This window comes from Zerene cesonia, chromosome 14 (genome assembly GCF_012273895.1).
Source record: "Zerene cesonia ecotype Mississippi chromosome 14, Zerene_cesonia_1.1, whole genome shotgun sequence".
Lineage (NCBI taxonomy): Eukaryota > Metazoa > Arthropoda > Insecta > Lepidoptera > Pieridae > Zerene > Zerene cesonia.
Genome location: NC_052115.1, coordinates 3,231,676 through 3,252,357, shown reverse-complemented (window position 1 = coordinate 3,252,357; position 20,682 = coordinate 3,231,676). Strand labels below are relative to the sequence as shown.

The 20,682-nt window shown below is 33.9% G+C and overlaps 1 protein-coding gene across 2 annotated transcripts in view; it reads left to right on the top strand.

Moving 5' to 3' along the window:
• The window catches only part of LOC119832093 (semaphorin-1A), a 227,246-nt gene extending 206,573 nt beyond the window's left edge, over positions 1 to 20,673 (top strand). Inside the window, exons 3-17 of one of the 2 annotated variants that reach the window (XM_038355710.1) lie at positions 3,637 to 3,745; positions 7,942 to 8,137; positions 12,990 to 13,094; positions 13,803 to 13,891; positions 13,987 to 14,128; positions 14,642 to 14,844; positions 15,459 to 15,604; positions 15,821 to 15,903; positions 16,210 to 16,438; positions 16,807 to 16,955; positions 17,410 to 17,535; positions 18,064 to 18,274; positions 18,570 to 18,771; positions 20,010 to 20,154; positions 20,533 to 20,673. In XM_038355710.1, coding sequence (XP_038211638.1) covers positions 3,637 to 3,745; positions 7,942 to 8,137; positions 12,990 to 13,094; positions 13,803 to 13,891; positions 13,987 to 14,128; positions 14,642 to 14,844; positions 15,459 to 15,604; positions 15,821 to 15,903; positions 16,210 to 16,438; positions 16,807 to 16,955; positions 17,410 to 17,535; positions 18,064 to 18,274; positions 18,570 to 18,771; positions 20,010 to 20,081 — 2,062 coding nt within the window. In that variant the 3' untranslated portion in view covers positions 20,082 to 20,154; positions 20,533 to 20,673. Of the gene's footprint in view, positions 1 to 3,636; positions 3,746 to 7,941; positions 8,138 to 12,989; positions 13,095 to 13,802; positions 13,892 to 13,986; positions 14,129 to 14,641; positions 14,845 to 15,458; positions 15,605 to 15,820; positions 15,904 to 16,209; positions 16,439 to 16,806; positions 16,956 to 17,409; positions 17,536 to 18,063; positions 18,275 to 18,569; positions 18,778 to 20,009; positions 20,155 to 20,532 lie in introns of both variants that reach the window. The other variant, XM_038355709.1, reaches the window with a different exon arrangement.
• Positions 20,674 to 20,682: the final 9 nt, after the last annotated feature.

Genomic DNA, 20,682 nt, shown 5'->3' with positions numbered 1-20,682 from the left:
TGTCGACTGTCATAACTTATTATAATTTTTGAAATAGTATCAAACGAATGAAATGATGACATTAATTAAACACTGTAAGGGCATTCCACTCAAAGGTACGAATATCGGTATTTTTCGCAGCTAGCAACCCTTTCACTGCAATGTTCTATTGATATTGTTCTAAACGGAGCTCGTAAAGTTTTCCAATATCGAAACAGTGTCGAGTGCATGCAAATAAATTGCAGTGCCGGTTTTTGTCGGTTACTGCTGAAATTCATATTCTTCGACTGCGCTGGCTAAAATGCAGATGCGGTTAAATAAAATATGTTTTAAGTGTCGTTGACCTCAAAATGCATTGTATACTACATTGCTCTACTTTTGTTCTCTAGTAGGAAATAAATTGTTAAATTTAAATTGGTTTTTGTGTAGAATAAACTTCAGATGTTTTTTATGAAAAAAGAAATATCGTGTTTGTCTCTTTCTATTTATCATTTAAGATTCTAATTTATTAACGTTGAAGTTTAGTTTAAAGATTAAGTCTTAACTTTACCGGTAAGAAAAACCTAAAACACTAACATATCAGCTGCAAAATCTACCTTGTAAAGACGCCTAACTCAAAGCAACGCTTTTATAAAAACTACATTCAACAAATAATAGCAATGAATTGTATCAAATTAGAGATACGCGTCTACCACACCCCCGGTTCGGAGTAGTGCTGCGCTGATTACAAATGAAAACATCAGATCGAAGGGGGATCCCCATACCAACGAGATAAAGTCACATTGTTTAGCTCTCTAACTGTAATAATTTATTCTTTCGACATTGTTGTCTCCCCCACTGTTCTGCTTGTTTTACTGCACTGCCTACAGTTTATAGAAGCCAGCTAATCCCAAGGTATTTGTGCCCGTCCTGTACTCTCCGGCTTGATAGCTTACACAATAAAAGATCCGTAAACAAGGTTATATTTTTTTAAGTTCCTTTGTTTTATAATTGGCTTGGAGCTATGATGTAACCGTGGTGCCGTTTTGTTGCTTTTAAATGTGTCTCATTTGCTTATATTTTCATTCATTCTATGTTTATTTTACTTAATATACAGAATGCATTACAACAAAGTCTTATACAAAACAATAAAAGAAAATAAAAAACTGTGGTTCAAACAACTTAGTATGGGAGTTATAACCTTGAAAAATGAGCAATGCATTCTTGTAAATGTCCAAAGTTGAGGAAAATTTTCTGTAGCAAACCAACCCACACCTAAATTTGTATGTAACACACACAGTTCCGCAAATAAAGATCAAAGATTACCAAAAGCATGCAATAACAAGATTATTATTTACTGTCAGTTGTGGCATTAGTGAATTGATTGGCTCATCCCACTTCGTTAGCTAACAAAAAACGGTTATCGTATAAAATATGGATAGGGTCCGAAATCCGCAAATTGGCTCCCCTATACTCACCAAATTATAGGCGATGCTTCTTTTGTATGAGCCCCTTGGAATGGGAAGGAAGGAAATTACTGTAATGTACATATGTATAGTAAAGTCATGTATTAAGTCCTCACGTTTGATAGACTTCTATAATGTACAAGTCTTTCAAGTCAATTTATAGTCTTATCTAGAGAATCTAACGTATTGATAATAATTAATGTTATATGTAGTACCCAAGCATTAAGACACAAATTGAAAATATTTACATCGGACAATATTATACAAGATTCACTCATAAATCCCATTTATTTAGGTAAAAAAATAGTTTAAATATTTTTCTTTTTTAGGCTTTTTCATGTTTTAATATCACGAACATATGTAGGAATAGAGAGATATCTAGTCGTCGTCGTCCTGCAAAATAAAAGGAGATGTAATCTTTGAATTGGTCTACACTTCCTGGTGTTACATAATCATGCAACGTCATACCGAAACGTATCTTCATGGCATGCATAAGTAATTACAACAGCATATTGCAAACTCTATGCAGGAATGCAACTTATACCTCACGCTGGAGACCGCAGGCCACTCAGGGCCACTTTTGGCTACGACTGTTTCAAACTTTCCGAAAACTTTTCTGATTAAAACCACGACCGTATCGAATAATTAACGTGCACTAGAACTAATGTCTTGAATTCTAGTTTTAACGCCTTGCGTTTGGATGTTATTATTAATTGTGTATATATCAAGTGCAATACTTTTAATATAAACATAATGTCATCTCTAAAAAATTCCTTTACCTTTCTATTACGGTTCACAAAATAAAGTCTGGAGGCAGACAGTCAGACAGACAGATAGACAGCTTACTTCTTACATCTTATTTCATTTCACAAAGAATTAAAATAAAAAATTAAAATAACAGTAAATACTTAAGCATCCAAAAATATTCACGAAATAACCAGACAGCTTTAACGTCTCACCATTGAGTCTGAAAAGATGAATCGTAAAATTAATTTCTCGAAAGAAACTGCGCAATAAAAACATGAAACTCCGATTAAAGTTAAGAAGTGGAGTTCAATTGCGTTATCAATTTACATTCGAGACGGCCGTGAGTGTCTGTTAAACCTCAAATACATTATGTAGTCACCGGCCATAGGCATTGTTGTAATTGGCAAAGTTTACGCCATAATTTCTTTATGAAATTTCGTCCCAAATATCTTAATTAAGGGGCGAGAGTCCTTTGGCAATTATGTCATGACGCAGACATGCTCTGTTTTAATAAATTATAGACTTGCGGCGTCATTTAATAGCTTTAGGATTATCACGTATATTAATATCGGTTTACGGTGTACATTTTCCGCTGTGGTCTTGGTCTATGATTTATAGAGTTCGAAACGAAAAAACCACTTATCGTCTGAAAATAATCAGAAAAGAAAGTAATTATAAAGAATGGTAAAAAATTGCAGCAAGCATGTGTTAAATATATACATATTATAAAGTATGCGTCAATGAAATCTGCATAAGAGAATCTGATATAAATTATTTTATATGATACATAATATTGAGAAGTCGTATATCATTAATACTTAATTATTTCTCTCATAACAGAAGATACAAATAAAACACGATTTATACGAGATATAAGGTTAATTAAAAAGCTCTTCGTATAACAAATTATTAGCGAACATTTTCCTTATCTGAAACAACATTTGTTACTACGCAATAATACGATAGAAAATAAATCGGTAAATGTTATTGAGGACTTATTTACTAATTAGCTTCTAATTATGGCACGTTGCCTCTGGACACGTTGATTACATGACAAGTTTCTAGAATGTTCAACTTGCATCGAAATCTCGGAAGTTGGACGTTTAAAACCACGACAAACGGTCCCTTGGCAACTATGAGCTCTTTATTTTGAATTGTACCCCTATTTCTGATACCAAAAGTGTAAAACAAAGATACGTTATATAAATATTCTTTATTCGTAACTAATTTTTAAACTGCTGCAATATAGTTCGACGCTTTAAAAGACTATGCTACGAATATCATCATATCAACCCAACAACTTTATTTAATGAATGAGACTTATTCTTTTTCAATCGTTGATTTACGGTTGAAAAAGAATAAGTCTCATTCAAGAGTTCATTCATTTAACTCCAAACGAAAATAGCAAAATAATTATAATTTTCAGTATTAGGTAATGTAATTAAATATTAAACGTTTGTTTCAGAAATGTCGTGTACAATCTCAGCTTAACAGACCTCACGGAGCAAAGGCGCCTCGTGTGGTATTCAGCAGAGAGCGACGTGCAAATGTGCGTCGTAAAAGGAAAAGATGAGGTAAATATTATATTTTGTGTAATTATCATTAATTTGTACGCGTACTGTGTGTGTGGGTTACACACAGCCTTACCTTTGGCTGATGGTTTTTATTGTCCTTTTAAGAAACACAGGATCATACAAGTAGATCTCTTCGTTAGAGATAAGTTTTATCAGTTCTATTAATATTATAGTTAAAACGTGGATAATTGTTTATGTAAAACATTTTTTGTTTTTGGAACGTTTTGCCATTTGTCAGATCACAGCGGACCTTTGCTTCATAGAAAACCTTCTATTATGACCTAAGACTTAGAATAAATAATTTTAAGTTGAATTTGTAGATGGATGTATGTCTGTTACACATTCACTCGAAAACCACTGAACAGATTTTGATGTTACTTAACGTGATGTAGCTTGTTTACCAAAATACCAGTTATACCAGAATATACTATAATAGCACATACGCTATAGAAATACTTACTTATTCGGGTTCTTTATCTTTCCTCTTTATAATACGTAGTATAGTGTAGATAAGTGAAAAACCAAAAATATTATTAGTAGTACAAGCAATAAGATTAGAAAATCGCTTTCCAATTATGAACACATTAATCCAGGAATTCATAAATGTCCCACCAACAAAATAAACTTTTGAAGTATTTTCCAGAATTTCTAGCATAAAATTGCTTTATTAAAAAGATACGAGTTCCAAGTAAAAGAGCATCAAATCGCTTATACGTCTCTCCATACAAGAATAAAACACAATTCTCAAAGAAATTGTCTTCTCCGAGACATCGTAAGAACCATTACATTATTTTAGTTTGAGTTAATGAGCAGTCTTGCTCTAGCAATTACACAACGATTGTGATATGCGAAAATGGAAATTCTTTTATTATTTCAGGTTCATTTACGGCACTCACTAAATCAAACATTTGTTATAAGTTAAAAGACTCTTTAAACTACATAATAATACGTAGAAAAATGAAGAAATATTTATAATACTATAATTTTTTTATTATAAAAACACTAATATTATATAATACTATTCAACAATGATTAAAATCGTTTCATTACCCCAACAATTATAAATTTTCCACAATAAAACTTTTAAAATTAATTTACAGTTATAAGTATTTATGGTTATTAATTTTGTGTATAAACTTTCCATCTTTAAGCATTGAAATAATGGGTCGTTCGAATTTCGTAATTGCCAAATCTATTAGGCGAATGTTACAAAGGACACGCTTGTTTAAACTAAAAGGTTTGAGTTAGTCTGCCATCGAATTGATTGGCCTTGCAGCATTTGGAAATTCAGGCTTGAATGGCATCGCTCGTCTTACAGCCGTCAGACGTGACTGTCCTCTGGCTTCGGCTGATTTGTTCGAATCCAGTTCAACTTCTCAAGTGAATACCTAAACGCTCAAATGTAAATCTTCATTTAGACTAGTCTTGGACGGCATGTAAGAGCTATGTAGAATTTTGTTGAATATACAAGTGATATTATACTAATCTATCTACTACTACTATCTACTATCTATCTACTATAATTCTATACATATCTATCTATATGTATAGAATTATAGTTAAATTTAATTTAATTGCTTTTGAAATTTACGTATTATTTTCTTTTATAGATGCTACAATAACGAAATTTATCATTTTATTATGCTAGTTTTTCTCATAGCTATATTTTAAAACGCACATGTAAGTATATGTATGAAGAATCAAACATATTGCTCAAATACTTTCACTTTATAGATGTTATACGAATACTTAGCGAACTCAAGCCTTTAATAAATATTTGTAAGTGATTTACAACCTAGACTGGGATCGTTCAGACCTCACTTTATAGGTTATTTGATGCCTCTTGGACAAAAGCAAAGCATCATAATGGTTATATACGATCAATATTGGCTCTTAATGTCGTTTACTATCTGAAGGCAATATAATAATTTTATTACAACGACCTAGTTTATGGTCCTTGGTGAAGGCCTTTATCAGCGGCATCTAAATCTGTTATGCATATAGAGTTTCCGATTGGTAAATATAGTTTGTTTTATTTTTTGGGGGAGCCGGAGGCCCATATCCTTTTCCTGACCCTTCCCAGTCCTTTCCTTTATTCCTATCGCCAATCCTTTCTTAATCCCTTCCCAAAAAGTCGGCAATCCATTTGTAGAGTTCTCTCCAAATGTTCATGGGCGGTGGTAGCGCTTACCATCAGGCGTTCCACCAGCTCCATTGCCGACTGTAACATAAAAAAAAAAAAAAGTAGAACCAAATCTTGAAACATTCTAGAGGCTAATTTTTATTTCGAATTTAATGAATCGTAATTATAACAGCAACGTACCTATAAACGCTATAAGATCTAGAGCCTAGCCTGATCTATCTCCTACTCTTTATTTTAAGACAAAAATCATAAAGTATTTACAAACTTCCCTGTGGCCGATTTTTTAACAACTTTTACTTCTATACTTCTACGGACTATAGCAATATTATTCTAAAACTTTTTAAAACTGTCTTCAAGATGACAAAATAACATTTTAAACAGATATATTTGAGGCATCTTTGAATGCTTGTTGAATTGCAACAGGCGACGTAGCCGTCAAAGGTCCAACGGTCATTGACAATAATACGTTCACATCCGAACTGATATTCTAACGTTGAATTATTACACTTGGATATGTTCCATATAATAATATCGCATAAGACCTAAGTCAATATACGCATGTATTGTATCTGACAATCCTATTGTTGATGAGCGAACGCCAGAGCCAGCCGCAAGCCGTCAAAATCTTCATTATCTCCATTTAATATACCGTCGTCTTCATTGTTACGGATTAGTATGAAAGGTGTCACCGTTGATGTGATAATCTGGGACTAACAATAACTTGTTAATCTATCTAAATCAAGGCCAAGCTTTGTTTCGACAAAGGGTGATCATTGATACAATTACCAATCCACTACAAAGTCATGGTAACAACAAAAACAATGTACAGCAAGCTCTTGTAATGACTTATTAATCAGAATATAAATATAGTATTATAATTGTCACTATTTGATTTGACTTTTAACCACATTTCTATGTCTCTATAACACATCGCGAAATACCTTTTTATTTTGGGAAATTTAATAACAAATCTCTCAACGATATCCTGAAAATAAATGAATCCTGTACCATTGAACTCACTTCTATCTTCTCCATAACTACGCTTGCAATCGCAGTGCGTTAAATTTTAAGTCAATCCGATCGAATCAACAGACGAATATCCAATCAAGCGGACGCTGAGTAAATCCGGATGAATCGCGTGACGGACTCTGCGCATGCTAATGTAATCTGCCATTGTATAGTATCTTGTAACTCGATATAGCATTGATAGAACGTACACCATGTGCAATATAAGACGGATGTATTGACATTTTACTGGCTAAAATGCGACTTTCCTAATCCTAGATCCGATATTCTGACATTCTCGGTAAATAATATGATTTATCTGAGGACTAGAAAACCCATGAGCGATAAATTAAATAATAAAAATCTGTATTATAGCAATTAAATAATAAGCTAATTTGATGCCTACGATGAAATTCATAAATCCACTGTTAGCAAAAATTTTAAGATGCGTAATTAATATAAACTCACTGAGTATAACAAACAAGAATAATATTAAGACGCGAATTATATTTTCATTTATCAGATATAATTACAACAGTTCGTGAAACTGACGAGGCGTAGAGCAACTTAGCAACACTTGTGACTTCTGGCAAAAACAAGCCAAATTGTTTGTGACACGAGTTAAAGGAAAAACATTTCCTTTCCTTCTTTATGCAATCTGTGCCTTTATTTTCTTTCCTCTTAGTAACAAATGTATCTCAGTTTATCTAATACTAATAAGTCCAATGAGATATATATTAATTCAAGATAATTTATATAACCTTATAAAATCCGCATGGAAAAATTAAACAACGAAATAGGAAAATTTTACGGATAAATAACTAAAAACAGATAACAAAATAGATAGAGTCATAATTTATTGATCTGCAAAACGGAACTTTTTAGTTAACATACAGATAAAAAATATATGAAATTACAGTAAAAAATAGATTAAAACAAAAAAAAACCGTAAAATTGCAATAGAAGACATGTTAACCACATTATTCAGTCTACGTTCATAGTTTTGCATTAGGCGTAACAACTTTTAAACCGAAAAATATTTTTACAGGAGAGCTGTCAAAACTACATTCGCCTGTTAGTCTCGCTGGGTCCCGGCAGATTGCTTATCTGTGGCACAAACAGCTTTAAGCCGGTATGCCGGGAATATGGAGTGCAAAGGGACTCTTATCACATGGAGAAAGAAAAATCCGGCCAGGCTGTCTGTCCTTACGATCCTGAACATAATTCTACGGCTGTTTATGCAGGTTGGTTTTGTACTTTGTATTTTATATGTGCAATTTTTCTTTTGTTTTGCTTTTTGCGAACAAAATTAATTCATTGTAGTTATTCAAATCTTTAATAATAATCCGTAAAACTACCATCATAATCCCTTATATTAAAGCAAAAACAACACAATATTCACTTTCTAATAATAGAAGTATGACAAAGAAAAAACAACTACGCAAATGATTAAATATACACCGCCTTTTGCCAGTTTTAATGGTACTGATAATATTCTACGAATGTTTGCGCTCCGATAAATAAGTGTATTGTACAGATATCGGTTCTAGCGAAAATACGAATGGAAAAATTCCATGTAGACGTTAAGCTATGCGTCTATTAAGAGCCTTATTTAAACATATCTATATAACTACTTACACGAACGAAAACCTTTCAAAAGATACTGTGGACTAGTTCCGGTTAAGGTAATTTGAGGATTATTTATTCAACCACGTCTGGGTGAATTTTCTTGTTATTTCCGGAACAACTTTACGTGTAATTTACTTCGAATTTACTATGAACGTTTAGTAATGAATTGACCACGGATGTTTGAAGACAGCAATTAAATCTCGTTTGAATCCATTGTATATTCATGTCAACCTAACTGTGTAGATAAAACTATAAAAATACTACTACTACTCAAATCAAGGAATGCCGTTTTAACATAAAGCTTTATTGTCTAAAAGTCACACCAGCAATCATAAAAAGGAAGAAAAGACCGTGTCAAAACTTATCTCTAGCAGCAATTTCTCTTACAATTTGTCTCTTTCTGCAACATACGTAGCGTCCATTCAGGCCCATTCCGGCCGAATAAGCCTGAAATGAATGGGCAAAAACAAACAGGTCAGCATGATTAACGCTGACGTAAGGCGATTCGGTCACTATTCAATCTTATGCACATTTACCTTTCACGCTTCACCATTTAAGTGCACCGACTGTACGTTTTCATGGATACATTCTTTGTTTAGAACTCGTTAATAAAACGTATTTAATCACGAGAATGTTAGGTTTCTATTAATTTGTCTTGTGAATACTTGATATGTTTACGGCATTTAGCTTCCATGCACAACGTGACAATAAAATACATAAAAATTTCATTATCGTATTTATATCCTTTCTAAAAAATAGAAACGTTTTTTGTGTTAGAAAATTATAAAAACTTAAAAAAAATAATTGTGCTTCTCGCGCCACCTTGCTTAATACTTATTTTCATATATTTGAATTTGAGCAAAGTATAAATATACAAATAACAGAAATCTTTTTCAGCAATTGAACATGCTTTCACAGTCTGCCGACGTACAATGGGCAGTCTTTGTTACGAAGATAGAAACCCCGGGAGAATATATAGCTATATCTATATGGTCGCATATGTTTCCAAGTGTAAAGACAATGCCTTGTTGAAATATCGTACTTCCATGTACTATTTAATCGATGTAATATAAATTAGACCGATATATTTATCTAGAATATTAAACACATATTGATGAATGTTATTTTGCATAAATTCCATTGATTTCGAGCGGAAATATTAAATAATAACAAAAAACATATCGACATAAGGATAGGTTATTTCTTCATACATTTATCTACATTAACTACTCGCATGTCTACGCAAGCCTGCATTTATGAAGGGAAACAAATATGCAAAGAGAATATAAGCGTAATTTAAATCCACATTATGTTACCAAGACACGTGAATTGGCCTGTCTGCCTACACTCGTAAATAAACACCGAGGAAAATCTCCAACGAATCCCGCTGTATTTAGTTAGCTGTAGATGTATACGTCTCTTCATTGTGTTGAGTGCACACAAGTATAAAAGCGAGTAGAGATTATCCCAAACAAACAAACATAATTTTCTTCCCTCACCTTAGTAACACGGTTTTATATGGACGTAACACACGTTAGCTTATTATTTGCGCTAGCCTGACTGATGAAATGATCAATGTTAATGGATGGAAGGGTCAGACAATGGAGTATTTGCATTGGACTGGGTCGGGGGCCTTATTAATAGTAAATTTACAAGATGCCATTGTTCAACTTGAAACGATTTCGAGATGTTAGTTCCCTTTAAGATGTTTGAACAGGAACTAGACTGTGACCGTGAATTTGTCTGCCTGTAACAATGTCTGCTTAATTAATTGATTGAAAACTTATTTATCGAAGATTTAATTCTTGAATAACATTTTTATTTTGTATTTACGATTAATTATTTACCAAACATTCTAGTAAATAAACAAATGAAATGTGTGTTTTATACCTTTAATTTTGACGAGAAGCAAAGAGTTTAAATTGACTTCGGCAGTTATTTCCATATCTGAGTTCAGATCAATTCATTAAAAAAACCTATACAATATGATATCTGAATGAGTAATGTGAAATAAAAACTTACATCGATGATATTACTGGGATGATAAACAAATACTCAAGTGTTGAAACTCTCACCCCATATACATTTGTGCAACGAATCTTAACATCATCAATTATGCTTTTGTCCCTTAGTCCAATTTTCTTAACGTTAACGCATCCCCTTGCAAATTCCAAAACGATTTATCACATGGAAATCAACAAAAGGCGCCGCGTAAATATATTCTTGATGTGACAAGAAGATCCATAAATATTCCTATTTACGTTTAATATAAACTGGCATAACAATTTATAACTCATACTCATATATTTTTTAATTTGAGTTGATTTCTTTTAGCACCGCTTTTAAATCGTTGGATTTTATAAGAATTAAGAACGTTATAATTGGCCACAATAAGAAAATGTCTTCTTCTTTATGAATAAAAATAATGAATTTTTATTTTTAATTAATTTTCAGCTATCTTGTTAACTTTTTTATTATAAAACTCACTAATATATATCTAATACAACCGTTATGTCATCAACTTCTTTTCAATAAAGAATCCAACAAAATGACTGGTTAAAACAACTACTCATTAACCGAAGCATTTATTTATACTTCATTAGCATGTTTTTGAAAAAATCCAATATATCCGAGCGTGAAATCAATTCAAAAGTGCCATCCTAATCAAACCACGGTAACGCAAATCCAATGTATTATTAAAACATTAATACGGTGCAGATAGCAGACATCCATTACGACGGCTACGGTTAGTTATCCACTATTGATCGGTCCAATTAAGCCGAGAGGGCCCCATGGGAACCAGCCGGTCTTGCCTCAATATGTAACGCGATACATACTGCGTCGCAGTAATTTGTGCCAAAACGTGAATTTTGCACCTAAATTCGAACTGGAACTGGGTTTTCTTTAGTCTCAAAATTATAGTCGCTGGATAAACTATTTGCGTACTAGGTACATTTGTAACTAATATAGTTCAAAACTTTTAACTTTTATCTTCATGAAGCTCTTTGTAAGGTATAATACTAAGTTAAAAACAAATTGCTTTCAAATATGTATTTATATAATAAATGTTTTTCTTATATTTATGCAAAGCTTATGATAAAATATCAAGCACATTTTTAACCGTTTTTTTATGTAGAATACATAGCTTTATAAACGTAGCGAAAAGATATTTATTATGTCTATAGGCTACGTTTATAGATAATAATACCGTTTATAAATAACACTACCACTACAAACGTATTCAAAAAAGAAAATTTGATACGAACAATGAACGTTCTATTTTTAAAATATCGCACTAACTAGAATAAAAATTAATATTTTATTTCCAAATCAACACTACCGTAACGGGAGAAGATAAAATTAAAAATATTAAATAAGCGCTACACTTTCCTCTTAAGAGCGTTCAAGTGTTACGCAAGAACTACCATTTATTAAGATTACACCTCTAATTCCGAAATATTGGGTAGCGATTACTGCAAAGCTTTGGTGAACTGAGGCACTGCAATGCGGTACATTGCAGAGTACGCGCTTCAATATGGCTAGCAATGAATCAAACCCAAGCACACTATTTTGATATTTACGAGAACACAATACGGCTTACAATTGAATGTGCTGTATGAATACATTGCAGCACCATCTGCCGTAGGCTGTAATACAGGAGAGCGCGGAATATTGACGGAACGAAATTTTTCTACGATTCCTGTAATTTAATGAAGTACCCTATTGGGGAAATGAAAGTATGAATATTATTTGGACGCACGGCTTGTTTTTAGTCTCGATCCAGACATTACATTTTCACTTTTCTATTTCACAGTGACTTTTATTTAATATCCATTCTTCATTATATTCATAAAAACGTAAGCTTTAAATAAAACACATTTGATATCATACTGCGGCGATGCTTTATCACCCGCGGCGAAAAATACAAATCTCGAATCACTCCTTCCTCTATCCTCATGATCGATTCCTTTATACATACTTTTCAAATATCACATTTTGCATCAACACACATCTAATTAAAATGGCACTTATAATTTATTTCCAAACAAGCCTCATACTGAGTTCTATTTTCAGACAAAACGCGAAGATATTTATAAATAATAATAGTTCAGTAAGTTCAAAAAGGTATAGACGTAGTGAATACGGCTAATTAAGGCCTGGCTCTACGCTGGTCACGTAACCGTGTTGGCGTGTTTCACTGCATTACCACGTATTACCGAATCCGCCTTTTTAATTATTGGATTTCAATGGTTTAAATGGAAAAGGCTTTACAATATAAATAAATGATTCCCGCCAATAAGGAAGTAAAAAGCTTTCGTGTATATATCATTGAATTTAGCTTTTCAGATAAATTGAAACTTTTAATAGCCACAACTTTTGTTGCTTCAGCTACATATTGCAGTCCTTATTGACGGTTCACAAACGCTTTAAAACATATTTTACTAAACACAGCATAATTTTAAACAGATGGCGAATTATATTCGGGCACTGTAGCAGACTTTAGCGGTATGGAACCTCTCATATATCGAGAACCGCTTCAAACGGAGCCTTACGACTCTATGACATTAAATGGTAAGTAAATTATTACATTTCTCTGTAAACTACAATATTAAAGTTTTATCATTAACATCTTATCACAAAAATTATGGTATTTTAACTACTAGCTGCGCCCCGCGGTTTCACCCGCGTAAGTCCGTATCTAGTAGGAATATCGGGATAAAAAGTTGCATATATGTTATTTCAGTTGTCCAACTTTCTACGTACCAAATTTTATTGCAATCGGTTCAGCAGTTTTTGCGTGAAAGAGCAACAAACACACACACATCCTTACAAACTTTCGCATTTATAATATTAGTAGGATAGTAGGAGTAGATTGTTTTATATAGTTAGTTCATAAGAAATTAATTTAAATATTTCGTTGTAAATTCAACATAAAATCACTAAAATAATTAAAAACCAAACTTTAACGTCAAAACTCATTATTGTAACAATAATGTTGATAAATTTCAACATCTCTTATGGAACCAAAGCTTAAACAATTATTGTATGTTGATTATTGCTTCAAATGCCGCTAAATACAGCCATCAAGCCTGTAATTAAATTTGGAACCTGTCACATTGACATTTGATGCGACAAATCGATAAATAGGATTAGTCTCGCATTTAAATTATCGATACCGAAGCGATAGGGTTACAAGCCTTAATCACGTCTGTTTACCCAAGGTATTAGTACATTAGTATGGCGTCCTTAGGCTAATTTCATTATTTACTTTTATTTCAGCTCCCGATTTTGTCAATTCGTTAGTACATGGCAACTTCGTGTACTTTTTCTTTCGGGAAACAGCGGTCGAGTACATTAACTGTGGAAAAGTAAGTTGTAAGCCGCAATAATACTCGTATAAATTAAAACTTTTATAATTGTATCATAGAAAGGATAGAAATAATATATTCAAATACCATTTCAGGCTGTATTTTCACGCGTAGCGCGAGTATGTCGGGACGATAGTGGAGGCCCACATCGTTTAAAGCAGCGGTGGACCTCCTTCCTGAAGTCTCGCCTCAATTGCTCCGTCGCTGGAGACTTCCCCTTCTATTTTAATGAGATCCGTAAGTATTGAAGTCAAATATGTACGTTCAGAACAATTAAATCCGGAATGACGAACGTGATATAAGAATGGAATTGTAACTATCCAAGTGCATTTATTTAATCCGATTATATTTTAAACGACTTTATATACTTATAAAAGTAGAATAAATAAAATTAACATCTAATACAACACCATCTACATAGTCACATTTCCATTTCCATGTAATTTATTGGTTTTACACTTTAAACGGTTTGGAACGGTTTCCTTAAAACCGAGAAAATGCTGTATCCATGACGCATTTTTATGTAATATTCCCTAAAGATAATTTCACAAACACACTTTCTGCTTCATGGTTCACTGACCACAACGCTAATACATAAATAAAAATCCTCGTTTTAGCAACAGGTGACTCTCTAAAAGAAAGATAATTTTTTTTTAAAGATCGCCAAATAAACAAGACAATACAAATAATAACATAAACTCCTTCAACCAACGTTCACTAAATATTAGGAATATTTAACATCTTTTTCAGAATCAACCACAGAGCTAATCGAGGGGGTCTACGGGGGTCTGAACGCCCAACTCATATATGGCACCTTCACGACCCCTCCCAACAGTATATCCGGCAGTGCCGTCTGCGCGTTCAGTATGCAAGACATCGCAGACACCTTTGAGGGCACATTTAAGGAGCAGAGCGCTATTAACTCTAATTGGTTGCCTGTAAATAGTGCCAAGGTACGGCTAATGCATCGATACTTAGGTAGCATAGCTACGTTTTTACACGGTTTACCTTAATAAATTTGATCTGATATGGAAATAATTTTGCATGAATTTGACATAGAAAGCATGCCTTTAGATGTTAATACATTTTTTTCTTCGTAGTCACTATCTCCAAGGAAAAGTCAAGTCTTTTTCTTGAATAAGCGTTATTAAAACATATTGTTATTACTACCCACATATCTGTAAAAATATATATTTATATTATAAAATAACGCACCAAAATTGCGTTTTAGTTGTCATAGTATTTTCTGTTTTTATTTGTGTAGATCTTTATGAATCGTCAATTTTTACGACTATAACACCATTTCGGAAAATTGCTTCCACCAACATGCCATTAACCCTTTTATGAGGGCAAATTTAAAATTGTATATCAGCATAATACAACGCTTTTACAATTTATTTAATAACACGTTACTTTATCAATCTTTTTTTATCCATAATAATTAAATATAAGCGCTATTAAAATTGTTCAATATCAAGACTATGGCAATGTTCACATCGTGTTTACATGGCGATTTATAATAGCTTCTAAACCTTTACGGGTTCATAAAAATATCTTTACATTATAGGTTCCAGAACCAAGGCCTGGGACATGCCACAACGACTCGAAGCAACTCCCCGATCAAACACTGAACTTTATCAAAACACACGCACTCATGGACGAATCGGTGCCGGCGTTCTTCGGTGAACCCATCGTTATACGAACTAGCTTCCAGTTAGTATAATAATTTTATTAATGTTCAATAATTCATATTAATGAAAAAACAACATTTCGTAGAACCTCAATGTTTTGTGGATAATTACAATTATTTAAATACCGTTGATAAAGATGTCTTGTATTTCATTTTATTCCTTACTTATCTTAATATTTCTAAGTTTGATGTTTAAACAATTGTGACACAATAATTTACAATGTCTATTCTTATTTCAGCTATCGGTTTACACAGATAGCTGTGGATCCTCAAGTGAAAACGCCAGGTGGAAAGGCATATGACGTACTATTCATTGGCACAGGTAATTTAATCAAAAGCTGTATTAGTAAATCGCAACATTTTATTTCGGCACATAAAAAACCAGATAACCAGATGACAAATATTTCAAGTTAAATGTTCTTTTGTTTATACACACGTTTATATGATACGATAGTTAGCTTATAGTAGTGTTCATGTCTATTTTATATTACGTTGTTTTTGTAACGTTATATTATATAAATTGGAAGCTTATTTATTTACACGTATAAACTAAGATCTAAGAGAACTAATTTGAGTAAAACAGTATTAAATTCAACATGCTATATTAATATTATCATTAAAATTCCAGACAACGGCAAAATAATAAAAGCCATAAACGCCGTATCGTACGACACGAACAAACGTGCGGCGCCCGTAGTCATAGAAGAGCTGCAAGCGTTCGGCGCGGGCTCGCCCGTGCGGGCGCTGCGCGTGGCCCGAGCGGGACGAGACGCCGCTAGGCTCATCGCCGTGTCGGACAAGGAGGTGCTCAGTCTACGGCTGCACAGGTGTTCCAGTGACAAGATCAGCTCTTGCTCGTGAGTATTGATTGTGGAATTGCTGGTGTTTGCACAGTTTGAAAGGATTGGCAGCTTCATGCGGATACTGCAATTTAGATTTGTTCGATTGTAGCTTTAGATTGTAGAATTTTCAGGTACGGTTTAGCGTAAAAGCAATTATTTCTCTGGAACAGTAGCAATGGATGTTGAAGTAAAGGATAGACAGAACCTAACTTTTAGGACCAATAGTAAGATATTAACTATCAAGGCGGCATTTATTCTCGCTATCGCTAAATATGAATTATTCAAATCCTCGCACACGATAAGGATAGATTTTGTTACTACAAGTGGTCAATTCTGTTCACTCGGGCCAACTCTAATCAATGATACCTACTCTTGGATTACAGGGAATGCGTAGCGCTACAAGACCCATACTGTGCGTGGGACAAGCAAGCCGGCCGCTGCCGAGCCTACTCGCACGGAGTGAGTCGCTGGCTGGACGAGAACTCGTTCTACCAGAGCGTCAGCACTGGCAGTCATGCTGCCTGTCCTCATAGTGAGTATTTTAATGCTATTTTATTTTAAGAATTGCACGTTTCATTACTAACTTCAGGAACTAAATATTCACATCATCTCCGCGACGGTAGCGAACGGCGAAGCCATATATTTTTATCGATATAAAGAATTTATGAAATTAAGGTCAGTAAAGTAAAGCCGTGTAGGTTCAGAAGCTTGACTCTATATGAGATCTGATATGTTATTCACAGGATGACCGTATGTGGTCCTCTTGGCAACATTTTACATGAAATGTTTTTGGTGGGATAATACGTAAATCCTAATCACCAATACTGTTTCATAGAGTGGAGCTTTTATTATTTTATATTATATACAGTAGTGTTGTCGATAGTGGGAAAACATTTTTAAATTATTATTGTTCACCTCTATATTTAAAAAATAAATTGATATGAAACAATGTCAACATTGTATTTGACTTTTTGTTATTTCTCTAGGTAAAGATGCGGGAGCAGTAGGTGGTTTAAGCTCTGGTTTGTATGACGATGCTCGGGAAAATAAGGGAGAGGTCATAAACATAGTACAAGATAAGGAGGGTAAAGGCAACACTAATAATAATGAAGGTGAGTTAAGACAAAATTTATACACACCACTTAAAAAAAACAAATCTCAGAAACAATTTTGTTGTATATTAATATCTAGATTATTTATTGTGAGCATATATAGTCTTGTACATATCATGTTATCTAACACAAATTGTACAAATATATACATACCTTTTTATGAGATTTATTCCAAAACAGTCAAATATACCCCGAAAATTTGCTATCTCTTGCACCTCGTATAAGCTACATAAATGACAAGTGACATGACATCAAATTGCAATCAGCAACATTCAAGAATACAACCCTCACATTGATTATTATTAGTATAGACTACTAGCTGACCCGGCAAACTCTGTTCTGCCTTACTCTCATCATTTAGGGGTATGAAAAATAGATGGCCAATTCTCAAACCCATCCAGACAAAATTTCATAAAAAATAGCCGTTTCGTAGCAATATGGTAACAAACATTGTGACACGTAAATTTTATACATATAGATCTATAACCAAACAGTCAATACAATAAGCATTGCAATAAAAATCGCTAGGTCCGGAAGTGCTAGCAGCAGACCCGCCACCAGCGGCGTATTCAGTGGAGACACTGGCGCTGGCGGTCGCGGCGGGTGCGCTCGCGGCGCTCGGCGCGGGCTTCGCGGCCGGGTACATCTGCGGCCGCCGCTGCAAGAAGGACGACGACGATAACATGCCCTATCCCGACACGGAGTATGAGTACTTCGAACAGCGGCAGAATATTAATAGGTTGGTTAAGAATGTTAAATTGAATCTATCTGAAAGATTTGAGTGCAATATTAAATATTTTATTAATGTAATTATATTCAACTTGTGAACAGTTTTAGTTATTTTGTATAGTCAATTTGAATTAAAAGTACCACCATCAAACTTATACACCAAAAACCTTCACCGATTCGTACGTGAACACACACATACGCACTTCTAATGTCTTAAACACACCTACTATTAGTAATAGTATAGACATAAACATGTCCGTCTTTAATGTAAGTAAATGGCAAACTAAATATTATAATCCCCGCAGGATCCAAGCGGAACCCAAGCTCCTGCAACAAGTCGAGGAAGTGACGTACGCGGAGCCAGTGCTCGCGCCGCAGCCGAAGCCCGCCTCCCCGCGCGCCACGCTCCGCAAGCACCCGCCGTACCACCCGCACCACGAGACGCTGTTCCAGTTCCAGCCGGACTCGTACCGGCGCGACAACTTCGGCACGCTGCGCTCGCATCAGGTCAATGTCAGTTGTGTTCCTTTTTTAAATTCGCTTGGTGTGCGTGTTGACGGGCATTAAATAATAAATAAAAACTTGACCGTTTTTTTTTTTAGTTTCATAGCGTTGGAATGCTTTATGAATGGGAAGGTTTAAAGAATAGAAACATTTTTCATCAATTATTTTAGAAGTCTTATAGATATATATTTTAGAAGATTTATTTTTTTAGAAGACACTGACAAATAATTCCCAGTTCTCTTTTTTTTCGTTTTTTATATGTGGTTACTGGTTATATCCACATTATAACATTGGGATAAATTATTAATTTTAATTCGTATAATATGAAGTCTGTCATTGAATTATAATTTAAAATAATTACTAGGGTAAAATCAAACACAAGTCAATATAAGTAAAAAGACATTTAATAAGCGAATGGATTTAAAGAGCTTTAAAAAATCAAATTTACTTTATATACCACAGCAAACATAACAACTTTTGCCTATACAGGTACTATATCTTTAAACGGGGTTAATGACATATTTTGGTGAATTTTCTATTCTTGTAATTTCTTCCTGGTTAAATTTTGAATTTAAAAATCAAATTTAACTTGATGAAACGTATATCTTTGGCCCCCGTCAACACGAAAATAAACTAACATTTATTAATCTTTGAATGTGATAAGGCAATTTAATACGAACTAAATTATTTGGTTTATCGCATTTTTCACATAATGGCACACGATCAATGTTGTTTTTAATCAAATCTAAATTCAACAAAATACATCAATACAGCAAACTGTTATTTGTAAAACCTTACTTTTATACTGTCCTTTAAACAAACGTGACGTAACTAAATGCTGTTTTGGTGTATTTGATAATTTTTTTAATAATATCACATAATTTTTATCTACTAATCACTCATAACTCATTTACTCATTAAGCTTTCCATTTTAATCATGCAACTAACAATAAAGTCATTGTCTCGTAACCATTGCTTACAATTGGAATTATTCTGAGTTTTATTACCAAGTGAACATAATATCTTTAAAAGTTACTCATAAGTTAAACTATCCGTTCCCTATCAATTGACGAGATAATTCTGCGTTAATAGGAACGCATGTCATTATTAATTTTAAACACGATTGTATTACATTTTACTTGGTATATAAAGTTCAGTATGGTTGCTTATCATCACTAACGCCTCATTAATTTCATTTTCTCTGCGGCATGTCAGTTAACGCAGGAATATTCGGACCGCAGGGCGATGGCTACCGGCGCGGTAACGACAACGGGTTCTCGACCACGCGTTCAGTGAAAAAGGTGTATCTCTGAGAAACAAGCGGGGCGGAATCGCGCGACCAAATGCACCATCACAAACATAATACGCACCATCACCACACTTTGGGTGAGTATTTGGATGTAATCGTTTTGTCGGTTTTAAGTAATTGGAACTGGTAGGAGAATGTGAGGTTTAACATTCAGAGTATTGAGATTCAAAAATGATAAAATAAACAGTAATCTTTGTTCGATTTTTGAATAAATTTTGAGATTCCATGTCTGTAGAAAATTACATATGGATAAGTCGAGGTATTTTCTCCATGATATACATCAATTAGGATACTAGGACATCACACTCAGTGAATTTATCAACAAATAAATGATCTCTCATCAAAACAATAATCAAATTAAGTGTCATTTATTTAAACTGTTGTCATGTAAATACTTTTAAGTAAATTATAAAGATTTATAACAAGTACTAAAACCAATATCACCAATATTCCAGTGTCGCAGCGCAGCAGCGGTTCAGGATCAGGGTCCGCAAGTGGGTCGTCGTCGTCGCCCTCGCCGCCCTCCTCCTCCCCCTCGCCGTCGGGCGAGCGGCCCCCCACCCCGCCGCCCCCCGCACCGCAGGCCTGCGCATACATCTACCGCA